Source organism: Nicotiana tabacum, chromosome 12 (genome assembly GCF_000715075.1).
Source record: "Nicotiana tabacum cultivar K326 chromosome 12, ASM71507v2, whole genome shotgun sequence".
NCBI lineage: Eukaryota > Viridiplantae > Streptophyta > Magnoliopsida > Solanales > Solanaceae > Nicotiana > Nicotiana tabacum.
In genome coordinates this window covers 1,026,567-1,045,743 of record NC_134091.1, presented here as the reverse complement: position 1 = coordinate 1,045,743, position 19,177 = coordinate 1,026,567, and the positions used below count along the sequence as shown (strand labels likewise).

The 19,177-nt window shown below is 39.8% G+C and overlaps 1 protein-coding gene across 1 annotated transcript; it reads right to left on the bottom strand.

Annotated features, from left to right (window-relative positions):
- Nucleotides 1-8: 8 nt before the first annotated feature.
- On the bottom strand, nt 9-3,267 carry LOC107786348 (increased DNA methylation 3). Its single transcript, XM_016607814.2, has 3 exons — nt 3,128-3,267; nt 990-1,191; nt 9-533 (listed from the first exon to the last, which is right to left on the bottom strand). Exons 2-3 carry the CDS (start codon nt 1,153-1,155, stop codon nt 235-237), a joined length of 465 nt encoding a protein of 154 aa, XP_016463300.1. The 5' UTR covers nt 1,156-1,191; nt 3,128-3,267; the 3' UTR covers nt 9-234.
- Nucleotides 3,268-19,177: the final 15,910 nt, after the last annotated feature.

Sequence of the window (19,177 nt, the reverse complement as noted above, 5' to 3'; positions counted from 1 at the left end):
AATCATGATAAAAATGTAAATAATGTCACATACTCCATGTATTTTTTTCTTGTTGAAACAGTACACACTTGGGTTCAAAATCAACGTCAGCATAGCCAAAATATCCAATGGAACATATAATGCAAAATCCCTTGTTGTACAGGTAGCCCCCCTAGAAGTTGACTGCTATATTCACGAGAAATGTTACAAAACAAATAAATCCCATGTATGTTAAGAAACAGGGACGACAAGAATTCAAGGAGCTGGGAAAGAGCCATTGTACCAATTCTCAGGCAAACCTTCGGCTGACACAATAGGTATCCGGTATTTCAATACAATGACTTCCAGAATGCCATCTGATCTAAAACGTGGGGAACATAATCTGGGATCAACCGGTCCTGGCAAATTGAACGATACGGTAAAAGGCCCAGGAGGAGAAAGCTGCTGAACTTTCATCTCATAACCCTTGGATGAGTTTTTCAAGACATCACTCTCTGTAACCACACCCTCTATCCGGACTCTCCCTTCTCTCTGTATGTCACATTTTATATTACCTGTATGGTATACACATCAATTGACTATTAAATTCCAACTCTTAAAAGTTACTGGTATTTAAGTAAATATGATCCTCTTACACCAAAAAATTTTGAACAGTATTTATCGCACCAAACCTAATGTTCAATCATTTAGGCATAGCCAGTGTTCACAATACAGGAGTTTACATAAACAACCCCAATTACTGAGATGTACCTGAATTGATTAGCTACTGCTCGTAATACATTCTTATATTCCAATTTCAAGGAATGACACATTTCAGAATCACATATTATGATCAAAGAATTCGACCTCATTGTCTATGCTGAAGCTTAACTCTGAGGGTCATAAGGTAATTTCAGGTTAATGATGAGATCACTAAGTAAGCCTATGCATAAACGCAGTCACTGTTGCCTCCATTTGTTATATCCACTCTAGAAAATAAACAATACAGAGGTTTATTTAAAAGTACTTACATTTATTTCTTACACCAGGAAGCGCAACACGAAAAAGATATGCATTTTCACTATTGCCTATGTCAACCACACCAAGTGATGGTCCAATTGCACATTTTTCAGCAGTCCCAGTCAGAGTGACAGTTGGTTTGGAATGATGAGACTTTGCACATTCTTCTGAGTTCATGCTTACAGTTGTGTCAAAAAATTTCCTCCCTGCAGGCTGTAAGAGAGCGAATTTAGCTTCAGGGAGAAAAGTGTGAGGTAAGCAGATATTTCTAAATTCATGCTTACGGATGAGTCAAGCAAGATAGCTTCCTGCAGACTATAAGACAGAGATTTAGCCTCAAGGGATAAGTGCACAGAGAATTTGCCTGCTGAAGCAGTTTCATATTTATTGAACCCCTCATTTTGTAAGATTGAATTTGTAGATAAAGAAAAAAAAAGGACTAAAAGAGAACTAGATTTGCTAAGTTTTCACCAAAAAAATCTCTCTAACATAAAGCTATTTTGCGTGACAAACCCTTCCCACCACTCCCCGTTTTACCAAACTTAGAGGTTATATCAAATTGATGTTCTAATGCATATTGTCAAGGTGTAGAGCCTTAAACATCCAAAGAACTTTCGGCAATTATTGAAATAATAAGCCTCCAAGCATGTCTTCAATAACCCCAATCAATCAAGTAAGCCTCAACCCAAAAATTAGTTGGGATTGGTTATATGAATCCTACGTATCCATTCCACTGTATTCATGTCCATTGCACTCTATTGCTAAATATTTTGCATTTAAGGAAATTTGTAGTATGATTTGAGTCACACTTATCTTATATGAACATACAAAATCAGTAACCAAAATAAAGACTCCTGACGAACGTCGAATGAAATTTAATGAAGCCTGCTACTAAAATTTTGCAGGACTCAGCCTCCCTTGCCCTCCCCAGTCTACAAATGTTCTACACACATCAACGAAGTCAGCAGCGAAACAAGGCCCCATGCCCTTTACAGATAACATCAATCCAAAAGTCCAGGTTTACATATAAATACACCCTAAGGATGCTATGAGTCTAATAGGTCAGTTGATTTATTTACTCCAGAAAAGGTTCCTATACCTCTATGAGCGAATGTCCATTGGCTTTTCGTAAAGACTCGAGTTAAGAGCTTCAAACCAAAGATACATGAAATCACATAGAGAAACTTCCTACAGCCGAACCATCTTAATCATGAAGAGTGAGCCATAGTAGGCAGGAACTAGACATTTCACATTTAGCTTAGTTTAAAAGCATCTGCCGCCATACTTGAAGACAGCAGATTTCTTCCACAAGTCATGAAAATACAAACAGGCCACACAAATGACGGGAAACTCACTGTTCTAACCATTTGACATTCAAACACGCTGCACCCAAACAATTGAGGTTAATTTTTCCCCATTTTTCCCATTTGCTTATGATTAGGACTGCTATAGATCAGAAGACGATTGATCGAACTCGACATGTTACAGAACAACAGTCATGAAAGACAGGATTTTTAAGCTAACATCATCTAACTAAAACAGTAGGTGCAAAATAGCACTACACCCACTACAAGAGGACGAATTTTTGTAGGAACATACTCACTCCGTTTCAATTTATGTGAACTTATTTCCTTTTTAGTCCGTACCAAAAAGAATGACCCCTTTCCTTATTTGGAAATAATTTACCTTTACACAATGATTTATAGCCACGCAAAATATATGTGCCTCATTTTACGCCTCAAGATCAAAAGTCTTCTCTCTTTTCTTAAACTTCGTGCCCAGTCAAATGGGTTCACATAAATTGAAACGGAGGGAATATATGTTTAAGAACTTTTAACTATATAAGTAGAGCTCAAGTGAATGCAGTAGCTGTGTTCATACTCCTGCCAAATGCTATATCCGTTCATTTAGCCAGCACAAAGATTTAATATACAAGAACAACGTTACATCTGATTCAAAGGAACAAACATGTCCGCCAAAAATGTTGCAGAGAAGAATCGACTCAAAAAAAGACAAACTAAATGCTTTATAAAATCACAAAAAAATAAACCCTAGCAAAGGAATATTTTGAAATGACTATAGTTATTCAATAGAATTTTAGAATGCTTTGCAAAGACAAAATGAAAAGAAAAAAATGAAGGAAATTTACCCCGCTTTACTGTTCTTTTCTTAAGGAGATCCCGTAGCTGAAATTTGAACTAAGGCAAGTTCGCTTCAGCAAACCGATCCTTTTCCTACTGATTTTTAGTTTATTTATATGAAATTAAATGTGGCTGGCGGCCTAGTTCGGCCCAAGAACCGGACTGGACTGGCTCAAGGACTTGGCCCAACCCTTAAGGCTTCGTCGTGTAAAAATAGCACGGTATAACCAGTTTTCGGACTGGTCATTCAAAAATAACCAGCGTTTACGAAGTCAATAAAAAATTGACACTATTTTGCTGCAACAGAGATCGGTTCAGCATAATATACTGGAGTTCGGTGCACCTGTGTATGAACTCCAGCATATTATACTGGACTGGTATACTTTGCTGACTCCAGTATAATATACTGGAGACTGGAGCACCGGTGCTCCAAACTCCAATATATTATACTGGACAATTATACTTGTTGGAATTCCAGTATAATATGCTGGAGTTCAAGCATACTTATGCTGGAACTCCAATATAATATACTGGCGTATTTTTCGGGTTTTGAACAGTGTTTTTGCTCAGATTTATCTTTACATGAAAAGTGGCTAAATTTCGATTACTTTTGAAATTGGGCTATTTTTGAACGACCAGTTGTAAATCTGGCTATTTTTGAATTTCTCGTCGTAGAGGTCATAGACAATTTGTTGGGTCAAATTCAAAAATAGTCAGATTTACGAGTAGTAATTTGAAAAATAGCCATAATTTCAAAAGTTATCGAAATTTAGCTATTTTTTATGTAAAGATAAATTTAAACTGTTACACCCCATGTGTTTCATAAGTGAAAGTACACCATAAGTAAATTGATGGAAGCTCGGAAATGAGATATTACATCCAACATTTTCGTATGTTAAAGTTTTGTCGTAAGTTAATCGACGTAAGTTCGAGAATGAGATTATTTTGAGACTACAAGCATTATGTTATTTCAAACAAGTGATGAGTAAATTCGTGAAGCTGAGAGGGAAAACAAATCGAAGAAAATAAATTTTCGTCGAAGTTTGACATTTTGGGATAAAATACGGCCCGAGCTAAAATACTCGGTATTTATGAACTAATGGCATACAAGGTACCACATGACCATGATAGTAAGGTGTATAAAGTGTATTAAAAGTGAGTAGTATTTTAAGTAAATTGAGATAATTCTTAATTATGTGGGTAATTGGTTAATTATTGAATTTGTGGATATTTAAGTAAAATTTATTGGATAATTAAAGGGGACAACTATACATGTGGGGATATGTAAGTGTAACAACAAATTACCAATTAATCAAGCCTAAAAGAGGAGGTGGCACAAACTAAATCAAACATAGATTTGTTAGACCAGCTATTGTAAATAAATGCATATTCCAATAATGGAAGATTGGATGCATGAATTTATGCATCAAAAGGACTCCACCAACGTTAAGGATTCATCCAAATCAAATTTAGAAGAATCTTGCAATCAACACCAGATCCACCAACGTCCAAGAATGCAAGCGAAGATGCAATGGGATTTTGTAATTCTAAGGAAGTACGGTGCAATCTTTCTCAAGAATATCATACAGAGTTTTCCTTACTCCGATCTTGTCGTTACGTATTTTATCGCAATTAACGTGTGCTAGAGGGATTTCCAAGAGAATCGACTCAGGTATGTTAAGGCTATCCCTTATTTCTTTTTGGCATGATCCATACGATACAAACGAAACGAGCAAATGCACAATTTCCATAAATGACTCTATTCATCTATACTAGAGATTCCTACGTTCTTGATTCCTCATGTGTCCTATTATTCTATTATCTATTCATGGGTCTCAAAAAATACATAAGTTGATAAAGTTATTTCATGATATTAATTAGAGGCATAATAGTCTTATGACGTTCTGAGAGATTTTATTGACGTACTTCTCATGCATTGCTTCCCACAGTAGCTGAGATGATATGATGGGATTCCCTCAGAGGCTTGATGAAGTTATGAACACATGTACCTATGCACGATACTATAAGTAATTCATGATTTACAGAATTATCCAGATATACATATTGAGTTTTTTACTCCATATTTCTCTTATGTCAATTATTTGCTGATTTTCATTCCTTACATACTCGGTATAGTATTTGTATTGACGTCCCTTTGCCTGGGGACGCTGCGTTTCATACCCGCAGGTCCCGATAGACAGGTTATGAGCCCTCCAAGTAAGCTATCAGCCCAGCGAAAGGTGTTGGTGCGCTCCATTTACTCCGGAGTTACCTATTTGGTCAGTATGATTATTACATATATTGATTGGTATGACGGGGCCCTGTCCCGACCTTTATGATATTATGTATTCTTAGAGGCTTGTAGACAAATATCATGTATACGGATAATTGTATGGCCTTGTCGGCCTATGTTTTGAGTATATAAAGGGTCATGCCCGCCTTATAGGCCTGTACGTCATATGTATAAGTTTGGTTAAATGTTGGGTTGTCCAATGTCGAGTATTTCCCCATGTTTTATTGTACTTATCTCACAACAACCTCTCTAGCTCATTTACCCATGATAGTATGATATGAAAGATACGTTACATAGGTAGGTTGAGTTAGGTACAGGATGCCCGTCACGGTCCATCGGTTTGGATCGTGACATGAACAAAAACACTGTTCAAAAATCCAAAAAATATTCCAGTAGAATATGCTGGACTTCGAATTTTTTACATGTGAACTTCCACCATAACATGCTGGAATTTCATAATGTGCTGGAGTTCCAACAAAATATGCTGAAAGTTCATACACATGTGCTCCAATCTCCAGTATATTATGTTAAAACTTTCTGTGTTGTAGCAAAATAGTAGCTATTTTTCAATTACTTTGCAAACACTGCTATTTTTCAATTACCGATCCAAAAACTGACTAACCCGTGTTATTTTAACCAATTTGTTGGATTGTGACTTGTAAGTATGGGCACATACACGAAATGATATTAATTAGGAGTATATTTTTATTTTCAGTATTTATATGAAAATGTTTCATGCATGGATTTTAAAATGGTTTGAATAGGGTCTTTACGGGAGAAATTAAAAAATAGCCAGATTTACAACTAGTCGTTCAAAAATAGCCCAGTTTTAAAAGTAATTGAAATTTAGCCATTTTTCATGTAAAGATAAATCTGAGCGAAAACACTGTTCAAAATCCGGAAAATATGCCAGCATATTACGCTGGAGTTCCAGCATAAGTATACTTGAACTCCAACATATTATAATGGAGTTCCAGGATAAGTATGCTGGAACTCCAGCATAATATGATGGAGTTCCAGCATAAGTACACTAGAACTCCAGCATAATATACTGGAGTTCCAGCAAGTATAATTGTCCAGTATAATATACTGGAGTTTGGAGCACCGGTGCTCCAGTCTCCAGTATATTATACTGGAGTCAGCAGAGTATACCGGTCCAGCATAATATGGTAGAGTTGTCACACCTCCTTTTTGCGCGCCCCTCCCCGAAGGGTTAAAAAATGCGCGAGGGGAGTTTTTCCAATTTAAGTGACAATATTCGAAATGGGATTATTTATTTAATTCAGAGTCGCCACTTGGGAAAGGTTTGGCTTTTGGTGTCCCAAGTCACCGGTTTATCTTGAATCCCAAATCGAGGAAATTTTCGACTTTTCCAAATGAAGTCTGCGAACCAGAAATTCTAAGTAAGGAATTCTGTTGACCCGAGGGAAGGTGTTAGGCACCCTCGAATCCTGTGGTTCTAGCACGGTCGCTTAAATTGTTATAATGGCTAAATATCTGATTTAAATACATGTTACGACTTATGTGCTCTTTTTAAACTGCTTTTATTATTATCATTTATTTTTATAGAATTGCAACGTCGTGAAAATGTATCTCGAACCACGTCACAATCAATGCACCCGTAGTTATCAATACATTTCGACTCTGTTGAGATTTTGGATTCGGGTCACATCAATGTGCACCTGAGTTTAAGAATATAGTTTAATTAAGCCGCGCCTAAAGAGTCTAAACGCGTTATTATTTTTGGAGAAGGCCATGAAATTCACTAAACGGCCTATCCTGAATTCTAAAATATTTATTATGGTTAGTTATTGAGGGCCCCGCAAATGTTGCATTTTTTTTATTTGGCGAGGCTCTCTATTTTAGAAAGGATATCCTAAATCAACTACCTTTCTAACTGTGTTTGTCTAAAAAATGGAAGAAGAAAGATACATGTTAATTCAAGTATATGCTTTGGCCTAACCCTGGATCCTTATCAATTTCTGATTAATTATTTTATAAAATGGAGGGACGTCATACCTTGTGAAACATGTTTTAATTGGACAAAGAAGTTACATGCGAGATTGACAAAATACAACACTTAATCCGAACAACATCCTTAAGTTGGATTTAGATTAACTCGTTTAAGCAGGATTAATAGAATTTCTTATTAAAGGAAAAACTAGTCCTATGAACTGCCCAAAGAAATTGAGACTGGGTGATTCAAAACTGTATTATATTTGGCTAGATTTAACAACCATTTGTCCCTACCTATTCAAAACATGCTGAAAGAGTGAGTTCAATTCTAACAATCATATTGAATAGTTTCACATTTCATGAACGGTATTTACATCCTGTATGCTTCTAAATGAATCAAATACCACAGTTTCAGATCAACATAAACATCAATTAAGTACAAACTTACTAATGTATTCTTTATTAGGCTACAGATTAAAGGATTTATACAACTTTAACAATATTCGTAAAGCTGTAAGTAAGGCAACAGATGATTAAAAAATTCTTCAGATCTTTCATTTCAGCTTTCATTGCGACATCAGTTACATCAGACAGATTCGAAGTGTGTACCTGAGAAGATGCTTACAATGAAGAAAGCAAGAGAGTCAGTTGAGCAATAGTGCAGGCGAAACAGCAGCAGTAACAGATAACAGCAGCAGGACAAGTTCCGGTGCAAGATACAATTATAGACGAGGAAAAAGTGGAAAATGACAGCAGTAGGCAGCGTAGCATAAACAAAACTCCAGGCAGACCAACTCAAAGGAAACTAAGCACGAAATACCACCAGTAATTTCAATTGAGACTTGGAAGAATCAGTACAGCCCAACAGGTTGACAACAAATGAAACCCAAACAGAAAACAGTTTTTCCTGAAATTTCTGTATATTCTCTGTTTCTTGTTCACTCTTTATCCGTATATATAGCTTCTCTCAATGTGTCTGTATGTGCCTCTTTATGATATCCCTCTCACTATCTCTTTTCTTCTTAAACAAAATAGTGCCAATTTTCAGTCTTGAAATCTGTTTGAGTTATCAAAAGAAACTCCTCTCAGTTTTTTTTTATCTTTTTGAACTTCAAACCCTCAATGATTCAGTATGAATCCCCTATGTGTGTCTGTATCCTCTCCCTTCTCTTTTTCTCTTATCAAATCCCCCCTTTTATAAGCCTCCAATCAACCCTTTAACAACCTGTTTTAGACAATCAAAACACCCTCTCATGTGCTGCCTTCTTTTCAGTTTCCACTTACCATTTAAATAAAAACAAACCCCATGACATTCTCTGGCAAACTTACTTTTTAGTAAGGTTTATTATTTCTGAAACTAAAGTAGTGTATGGGCAGCAGAATGTGATCTGACAACATGTGTTGTCAACTATTTTATTCAAAAGCCCTTATGCAGGGCACATGTTGTGCACAAATGCACCTGTGGTGCACAAATGCACATGTTGTGCACAAGTGCACATGCCCTCTAATTCAAAACTTAAACAAACATTCTTTTTACATTTCTGATTCAAATTAACAACTATAAGTAAACAAACTCAGTTCCTAATTGATTCAAACAAATGTGTCCAGAAGCAAATCGATTTGTTATTGTTCAGGCAGTTGAAACTAATTGACGACACATGTCGACTCGACTATATTAATCATAACATGCACAATCGTAGCCAAAAATCAGACATTTAACAGTATCGACACATCATTTGAATTGTACTGATCAAACAGAATTGTACTCGAGGAGTCCGTTAATCGGTTCAAATTTGAGATTCAGTTAATTGCACAACACATACATACATACGCATTATCAGAACAGGAGAGGAACCTAATCAAACGCGTAGGTTCAAACAAAGTGGGCAGGACACAATTGATAAAACTCAAAACACAAATTTCACAAAACATGAACAGCCTTTAAAACAATCACATGGACTAAAACAAATAAAGAAAAGAAAGCAAAACTCACCTTAAACCCCGAAAAATCAAAAGACCCTAGCTTGGACTCGAACAGACCTTTCTTAAGGCTGAACGGACTTTAATCGAAGTGTTGAGAAACACTTCGATTAAGGTCCATTAGACCTTAATCTCTTCGGCTTGAACAAGATACGGACCAGTGACGAGGAACCTTAAGGTTCCAAAAATTAGATCCGGAATTCGTGCTTCCCTGGTCAGATTCGGACCAAACCAAGCATGGTTTGGTCACGAAGGGGGTCTGGGGAGTGTCTGGTGTGAAACTGGGGTTAAACGGTGTAAGTCAAGTTCCGACTCGAATCTTCAAACGAAGATTCGAGAAGGTGGGAAGGGATTCGAGTTAAGTGGTTAACAGATCCATGTTCAGGATGGCAAGGGGGTTCTATGGTGTTAAGGGTGGGGTCACCGGCGTCCATGCCGCCGGCTTTCATGGTGAAGGATACAGGGGCGGCTAGGGTTTTGGAGGGGAAGGGGATGAGGACGAAGGTGACCTAAGGCTGGGGTTCGGATAGAGGGGGCAGGGTAAGGTTATGGGTTTATATAGTTAGTAAGGGGTTGATTCCTAACCATTGGATGGGGTGCGATGAAGGGTCGGGATCTCTTGGCTGATGGGGGACGGTGTCGTTTTAGACTAAAAGGGGTTGGGTCGGTCCAGGTGAGACGGGTCGGGTCTATTAGTGGGTACGGGGTGTGGGATCTTGGCCGTTGGATCAGTTTGGTTTGAATGGTTGAGATGGATCGGCATTGAAATGACGTAGTTTTGGTGTTAAACTACGTCGTTTTGCGGCCTGGGGGGTGGGCTGTGCGGACTGGTGGATTGGGCCGTTCATTTGGGCTTCAGATTTTTACAAATTTTTCCCTCTTTTTCTTTATTTCTAATTTCCTAAATACACAACCTAATTAAATAAAACTAGACACCATTAATTAACACTTAACATATTTATTTAACGCGTATAAAATGTTAAAAGTAGGTAAACTTAAACAAAGCAACAAATCAGGACAAAAGAAATGCGTATTTTTGTGATTTCCTATTTAACAATCGGATTACGGTTCACATTACGCACGACACATACATTTTGTATTTTATTTTAATAAAAAAAGGGCAAAAATCATAAATAATTAACAAAGTGCCATGTAAAAATCCAAATTTGTACAACAGGACCATTTGTTATTATTTTTTTAATTCTTTTGGAGCGATTGTCGCGTAAGACAAAAATCACGTGCTCACAGCTGCCCCTCTTTGTTCGGAAACACGAAAAGTTTTCGTGCAAAGATAAAGTGAGCGGATATAAGCGATTTTTGCCTATGGACTACTCCGTGTGAAGCATGTTTTGAAAGTTTTGACCGAATCTTGCTTCAAAGATTTCCTACATATCCCGGGCTAAACGGGAATCAAGTCAATGTAGTTCGGGAAATTTTGGTAGCTGGGAATACCATGGGATTGCAATGCTTGCTGTTACTGCTGTTGCTGTTGTCACCGCTGCTTTACTGACCGCCTTATTACAACCATAGAAAAATTGAAACTGAACTAAACACTTATATGCATGTCAATTGCTAGTTACAAGATTCCTATCTATGATTCTTTCGCGACTTGATCTTGGGTCTTAGCTGATTCTGCTTGTAGACTCCGATCTGAATCTTGATGCTTGCGAGTTGTAGGCGCCTATTTATTTCTGCGAAACTGAATAGGACTGGGTTGGTAGAACTCGGGACCTTGATCAAACCTTGGAGCGATCTGCCTTCCATTTTCTCCGGTGTCTCGGGACATCTTTTTTTTTTCTTTTTCTTCTTAGATTCTGAATTGAGACTCATCTTGTGGGTCGTTTCGATCCGTGTGGCTCGAGGTTAGACCTGCGGGAAAAACAAATGAACGAAATTTTCTGCCCCAGTTTCACTAGGAAAATTTCGTGAATTATTCGCCAGGAAGTTCATAAACATGATGAAAGAGGATATGCATGCTCAGTTCAGGGTTGGGGCCCTAATATCGACTAGCTGGGGAAAGGTTCAGTTTAGAGTTGAAACTCTAATACTGACCAATTGGCGAAAAGTTCAGTTTAGGGTTTAAAACCCTAATGCTGACCAAAGGAAAAATTCAGTTTAGGGTTTAAAACCCTAATGCTGGTTGTATGGAAAAGCTCAGTTTAGGGTTTAAAACCCTAATGTTGGCTGAATGGAAAAAGTTCAGTTTAGGGTTTAAAACCCTAATTCTGACTAAAGGAAAAATTCAGTTTAGGGTTTAAACCCTAATGCTGATTGCATGGAAAAGCTCAGTTTAGGGTTTAAAACCCTAATGCTGGCTGAATGGAAAAAGTTCAGTTTAGGGTTTAAAACCCTAATGCTGACTAAAGGAAAAATTCAGTTTAGGATTTAAAACCCTAATGCTGATTGCATGGAAAAGCTCAGTTTAGGGTTTAAAACCCTAATGCTGGCTGAATGGAAAAAGTTTAGTTTAGGGTTTAAAACCCTAATGCTGACTAAAGGAAAAATTCAGTTTAAGGTTTTAAAACCCTAATGCTGATTGCATGGAAAAGCTCAGTTTAGGGTTTAAAACCCTAATGTTGGCTGAAAGGAAAAGCTCAGTTTAGGGTTTAAAACCCTAATGCTGGCTGAATGGAAAAAATTCAGTTTAGGGTTTAAAACCCTAATGCTGATTGCATGGGAAAGCTCAGTTTAGGGTTTAAAACCCAAATGCTGGCTGAATGAGAAAAATGTTCAGTTTAGGGTTTAAAACCCTAATGCTGACTAAAGGAAAAATTCAGTTTAGGGTTTAAAACCCTAAAGCTATGGAAAAGCTCAGTTTAGGGTTTAAAACCCTAATGCTGGCTGAATGGGAAAAAAGTTCAGTTTAGGGTTTAAAACCCTAATGCTGACTAAAGGAAAAATTCAGTTTAGGGTTTAAAACCCTAACGCTGATAGCATGGAAAAGCTCAGTTTAGGGTTTAAAACCCTAATGCTGGCTGAATGGGAAAAAAGTTCAGTTTAGGGTTTAAAACCCTAATGCTGACTAAAGGAAAAATTCAGTTTAGGGTTTAAAACCCTAATGCTGATTGCATGGAAAAGCTCAGTTTAGGGTTTAAAACCCTAATGCTGGCTGAATGGAAAAAGTTCAGTTTAGGGTTTAAAACCCTAATGCTGACTAAAGGAAAAATTCAGTTTAGGGTTTAAAACCCTAATGCTGATTGCATGGAAAAGCTCAGTTTAGGGTTTAAAACCCTAATGCTGGCTGTTCAGTTTAGGGTTTAAAACCCTAATGCTGACTAAAGGAAAAATTCAGTTTAGGGTTTAAAACCCTAATGCTGATTGCATGGAAAAGCTCAGTTTAGGGTTTAAAACCCTAATGCTGGCTGAATGGAAAAAGTTCAGTTTAGGGTTTAAAACCCTAATGCTGACTAAAGGAAAAATTCAGTTTAGGGTTTAAAACCCTAATGCTGATTGCGTGGAAAAAGCTCAGTTTAGGGTTTATAACCCTAATACTGGCTAAATGGGAAAATTTCAGTTTAGGGTTTAAAACCCTAATGCTGATGGCTGGGGACAAAATTCGAGAACAACAACTGACTTTTTTTTTAATTTTCTTGTTTTAGTAAAGATAAAAGGGAGTTCCGTGGAAACTTACCTTTCGAGTGAATTCCTTATTACCAAATTATTTCTTGTACCCATGTACCTTCTTCTTTGGGCGACACCTGCTTCTTGCACGGTTGTCTTGGATTACACTTGTTTCAACTTTTCAGACAAAGAACAATTGTTAGTTCGGAAATGACGGTCGGTTTGGTGACCTTGATCGTTCCCGGTTGCTTTGTTGCGTCTTCATTTCTGTTGTGAAGTCCCGACATTGATTTGATTCATATGCCGAAACCCTTTAGACCGCTCAGGCTTGTATTTCCAGATTCTGTGATGATTTACCTCGTAAGGCTCTTTTTTCTTTTCTCTTTTTTTTTTTGTGTCCCGTTTTGCTTGGAGGTTCTCAACGGGGATTTTATTGGAGGTATTCTGTGGGGATTTGTACAAAAGGAAGCTTTGTGGGGGAATATTTACAAAGGGACTCGTTGGGGATGTGTTGGGGAAATTCCAACGGGGATTTTTTTTTTTTAATTTATATTGGGGAGACTTTGTGGGGGATTGTACAAGGAGAGACTATGTGGGATTCGTCCAAAGGCGGACTTGCTGGGAAAATTTCTCTTTTCCTCTTTACTTTGAACGCCATCAAACATCATGATTTATCAAGTTTGGACAGACGTACCAACGAAACGGGGTGTTTTCCTTCATGAAACGACGTTCCGTGAAAACAAACCTGCCACCTGCCCTTTCCGGTGTATCCTGAACTTGGGGTTAAAACATAAAACGGGATTCGAAGAGAAACAAAGAAAGGAGAAAACAAATTTCAGGAAGGGAATGTCTCTTTCGGGACGAGGAAGACTTATCTGAGGAAGATAACGCTGGCTTTAAATGACATGACATGCTCTTTGGACTGGACGCCTGACCTTCCATGAACTTGCGTTTCCCTGAACCAGAACGGATCTGTGATTCCAAACCGGTGGAGCTTTGCCGAGACCTCTTTGGGGTGGAGTCATTCTTTTCGGCCAACAGCGCCCTTTGCGGGTTTTCGCTGGCTGACCTCTCTCATTACTCTTCCTGTCATCGCTTGATAGCACTCTTTGTGAGTTTTTACTAAACAAGCTCTCTCATTTTTGTTTCTCTACTCCCGTCGCCTCGTGGTGCCCGAAGGTTTTCACCGACGAGACTCTCTCATTTTATCTCCCTCAATTCAGAGTGTGCCGGTTTCCATTTGTGACGCTTATTGGTTTCCCACTATCTTTGGTAATTGATCTGAAGGCTTGTGCTTGGTAAAGAGAGGTAGATGATACTAACTTCTAAACTGCTCGACGTGCCCCGGTTTCAATTTCAGGGTGAATGAGATTTTATTGTTGGTGTGACTGAACCTCAGGGAGAGGCTGCCTACGTATCCTTTCGGAATCAAGTCAAACGTAGTTCAGGCCCAATCAAGGTTTTTTTTTTTTTTTTTTTTTTTTTTTGTAAGCGGCCCAAAGGCTTGTAGAGAGAATTGGGTAGTGTTTGGGAGTAGTGGGGAATAAGACCTTCGTCATTTTCAAATGTGTCAGGACCACTGGAGTATAATTTAGACGTAGTATCTCTTGACTGCATCTGCATTTACTGCTGTTTCGGGGTCATTTCCTTCGATATCACCTAAATACAACGCTCCTCTTGGCAATATCTTCCTTATGATGTATGGGCCTTTCCAATTTGGAGCAAACTTCCCTTTGGCTTCCTCATGATGCGGCAGAATACGCCTCAGTACCAGCTGACCTACTTCGAAATTCTTGGGCCGGACTTTCTTGTTGTAAGCACGGGCCATTCTTCGTTGGTACAACTGTCCGTGACAAACTGCGGCCATTCGCTTTTCATCAATCAAAGTCAATTGCTCTAACCGAGTCTTGACCTACTCGCTGTCTTCGATTTCCGCTTCGACAATGGTTCGAAGCGAAGGAATTTCTACCTCTGCCGGTATTACAGCCTCGGTCCCATAAACCAAAAGATAAGGAGTCGCTCCCACCGATGTGCGTACCGTAGTGCGATACCCCAATAATGCAAATGGTAACTGCTCATGCCACTGTCGGGAACTTTGGATCGTTTTCCTCAAAATCTTCTTGATGTTTTTGTTTGCCGCTTCTACAGCGCCATTGGCCTTTGGCCGATAAGGAGTAGAATTCCTATGCGTTATTTTGAATTGCTCGCATACATCTCCTATCAAGTGACTGTTCAAGTTTGCTACGTTATCTGTAATGATAGTCGTAGGAATACCGAAACGACAGATAAGATTTGAGTGTACAAAATCCACTACAGCTTTTTTAGTGACCGACTTGAGAGTGACAGTCTCTACCCATTTTGTGAAGTAGTCTATGGCAACCAGTATAAACCTGTGTCCATTCGAAGCCTTTGGTTCGATTGGTCCAATGACGTCCATGCCCCAGGCGACAAATGGCCAAGGCGCAGACATGGGATGCAGTTCTGTGGGAGGTGCATGAATCAGATCACCGTGCACCTGACACTGATGACACTTCCGAACGAAGCTAAAGCAATCCTTTTCCATGGTTATCCAGTAATAACCTGCTCGAAGGATTTTCTTCGCTAAGACATACCCGTTCATGTGAGGTCCGCACACACCTGCGTGTACTTCGTGCATGATCTTCCTCGCTTCCTCGATATCGACACATCTTAGGAGATTGAGGTCCGGGGTCCTCTTATATAACACTTCACCGCTCAGAAAAAAACCACTTGCATGTCGCCTAATGGTCCTCTTTTGATCTCCAATAGCGTGCTCGGGGTATTCTTGTGTCTTCAGGAACCTCTTGATGTTCTGGTACCAAGGCTGCGTATTTGATCCTGCCTCGATTACATTGCAGTAACCGTGTCTTTCCTTGATTTGGATTTCCAAAGGATCGACGTGGGCATTGCCCGGGTAGGGTAGCATTGAAGCCAAAGTAGCAAGTGCATCTGCCAGTTCATTGTGACACCTCGGGATATACCTGAACTCTATTGATGTAAAGCGCTTGCTGAGGTCCTCCACATGCTGTCGGTATGGGATAAGTTTGACATCCCGAGTTTCCCATTCACCTTGGACTTGTCGGATAATCAGGTCAGAATCTCCCATAATCAATAAGTCTTTGACATCCTGATCGATTGCCATATGCATGCCCATGATGCAGGCTTCATACTCAGCTGTATTATTTGTGCAAAAGAAATGCAGTCTAGCTGTGGCGGGATAATGCTGACCGGAGGGCGAGATCAAAATTGCCCCAATTCCTACACCTTTGGCATTCACGGCTCCATCAAAGAACATCTTCCAAACATGACCGTCCTCCGAGATCACCTCTACGGCGTTTACTTCTTCATCTGGAAAGTAGGTACTCAATGGCTGGTATTCCTCATCGACCGGATTTTCAGCTAAATAATCTGCTAGCGCCTGGGCTTTCATTGCCGTGCGAGTGACATAGACTATGTCGAATTCGGTAAGCAGGATTTGCCACTTGGACAGTCTCCCGGTAGGCATCGGTTTCTGAAATATATACTTCAAAGGATCCAGCCTGCTTATAAGGAAAGTAGTGTGGGGTTGGAGATAATGTCTCAGCTTTTGAGCAACCCACGTCAGAGCGCAACATGTTCTTTCCAGCAGAGTGTATTTGGCCTCGTAGCCGGTGAATTTCTTGCTCAAGTAGTAGATTGCTTGCTCCTTCTTTCCGGTTATGTCGTGTTGCCCGAGGACGCAACCGAAAGAGTTCTCCAGGACTGTTAGATACAAGAAAAGTGGCATCCCTGGTTCTGGAGGGACCAAGACTGGGGGATTCGAAAGGTATTCTTTGACTTTATCAAAGGCTTCTTGACACTCAGTTGTCCATTTAATCGCCGCATCTTTCCTTAACAGCTTGAATATGGGCTCACACGTGCTTGTCAGCTGGGCAATAAACCGACTGATGTAGTTCAACCTGCCCAAAAGACTCATCACGTCTTTCTTTGTTCTTGGGGGAGGCAGATCTCTGATGGATTTTATCTTAGTTGGATCTAGCTCGATACCTCTCCTGCTTACGATGAAGCCCAAAAGTTTGCCCGACGGAACTCCGAAAGCACATTTGGCTGGGTTTAGCTTCAAGTCATACTTCCTTAGTCTCTCGAAGAATTTCCTCAAGTCTTGGATGTGATTATCCTGCGTCCTGGACTTGACTATCACGTCATCCACGTACACCTCTATTTCCTGATGCATCATGTCATGAAAAATGGCAGTCATGACCCTCATGTAAGTAGCCCCAGCATTCTTCAAACCGAATGGCATAACCCGATAACAGTAGGTGTCCCAAGGCGTGGTGAAGGCAATTTTCTCGGCATCCTCTTCATCCATCAGTACCTGATGATACCCAGCGTAACAATCTACGAAAGATTGTATCTCGTGTTTGGCGCAATTATCGACGAGGATGTAGATGTTGGGAAGTGGGAAATTATCTTTGGGACTTGCTCTATTCAAATCTCGGTAATCTACACATACCCGAGTCTTCCCGTCCTTTTTCGGTACCGGAACCACATTCGCCAACCATGTTGTATATTGGACTACCCGAATCACTCCCGTTTTCAGTTGTTTAGTGATCTCCTCTTTAATCTTGTCGCTGACCTCAGTTTTGAACTTTCGTTGCTTTTGTTGAACTGGAGGACAATCAGGATGAATCGGCAATTTATGAACCACTAGATCAACACCTAGACCCGACATGTCATCATATGACCAAGCAAACACGTCTTTAAATTCAAAAAGAAGTTGAATTATCGCCTCTCGCGTTTTCTTGTCCGTGTGAATGCTTATTTTGGTCTCCCGGATTTCTTCAGGAGTTCCTAAATTAACCGGTTCGGTATCATTCAGATTTGGCTTAGGTTTATTCTCAAAATATTCCAACTCTCGGTTTATTTCCCTAAACGCTTCTTCCGCATCATATTCTGGTTCTGGGTTCATTAATTCGCAGCTAAATAGCTCATTGTGATCTGGGCGTGAAGTCCGCAAGCATGTCATATTTAAAGCCGCATTATTATAACTAAAAAGAAAGATAAAAGGAAAAATAACAAAAATCAGAACAAAAGAAAGAATGGGAAAGCGATGATGATTTTTTTTTTCTTTGGAAAGTTGGAAGACAACAATGTTTACAACTCAGGAGTACAAAACAAACAATGGAAAGGAAGAAAACGTTCAAGTTATGTCCTGGAGATAACTTGTGACACAGGAAAGGTGGAAGGACAGGTCTACCCGGACTTCCGTCTAGTCGGGAATGGCGTGGCCTCCCAGTTTTGAAGTTCGGCGTTCGGCCTCACGTACATCATCTCAGCAGTGCTTGTGCCTTCACCTGGTTGAACCATGTGGATCTCGTAGAGCATCTCTCTCATCGCTCCACATATCTCCTCGATTTCCTCAGCTGTGAAGACCTCATCATCTTCTTCTTCGGCGTACCTTGGCCTGATGAAAGTTGCATATAAATCTGGCAGTGGTCGAGGTAACTTCCAACCCTCATTTTTTCTTTTCTTTGCCCACTCTTCGTCTGCTGAAGTAGGTTTGAAACCTAGTCCAAAAGGTTTCTTGGTGACTGGCAAGGTAATGGGTTCTGTTATTCCCTGAAGGGTTCGTCCAAGCCCCTTCCCTGGCCTAAATCCGTGCCGGATCATCTCTTTGGCCACCATAACCGAGGCGTTAGACAAGAAAGGCTGGGGGCAGGGTATCCCCTCTTCGTGCTGCTCTGCCAGTACAATCTCAAAAGCTTGATAGACCGTATGTTCGCTCCCTTCTCTCGGTTCCAGATATGGAATGGATGGGTCCCGATAAATAGCATGCTCATCTTCCCCATGGACCATGATCTCTCGGTCTTCGTGCTCGAACTTCACCATCTGGTGAAGAGTGGAAGGCATGGCTCCTGCCGCATGGATCCAAGGTCTGCCAAGGAGAAAATTGTAGGATGTATCCATGTCGAGAACCTGGAAGGTTACTTGAAATTCGACTGGTCCTATGACCAACAATAGGTCTATTTCTCCCATGGTATCTCTCTTGATGCCGTCGAAAGCCCTTACGCAGACATTGTTGGGTCGGATTCTTCCGGTCCCAATTTCCATTCTTTGTAGCGTGGAGAGCGGGTAAATGTCAACGCCTGAGCCCCCATCCAACATTACCCGCTTGACATAATAGTCTTCACATTTAACTGTTAGATGCAAAGCCTTGTTGTGTGCCGCTCCTTCCGGGGGTAGATCATTCTTGCTGAAAGAGATTTGGTTG

Bases quoted from the DNA above. Each gene is read 5' to 3' on its own strand.
- LOC107786348 (XM_016607814.2), bottom strand. From the start codon at position 1,155: ATGAACTCAGAAGAATGTGCAAAGTCTCATCATTCCAAACCAACTGTC. The intron at 534-989 runs GTAAGTACTTTT...TATACCATACAG, and splicing joins TCCTGGTGTAAGAAATAAAT to GTAATATAAAATGTGACATA.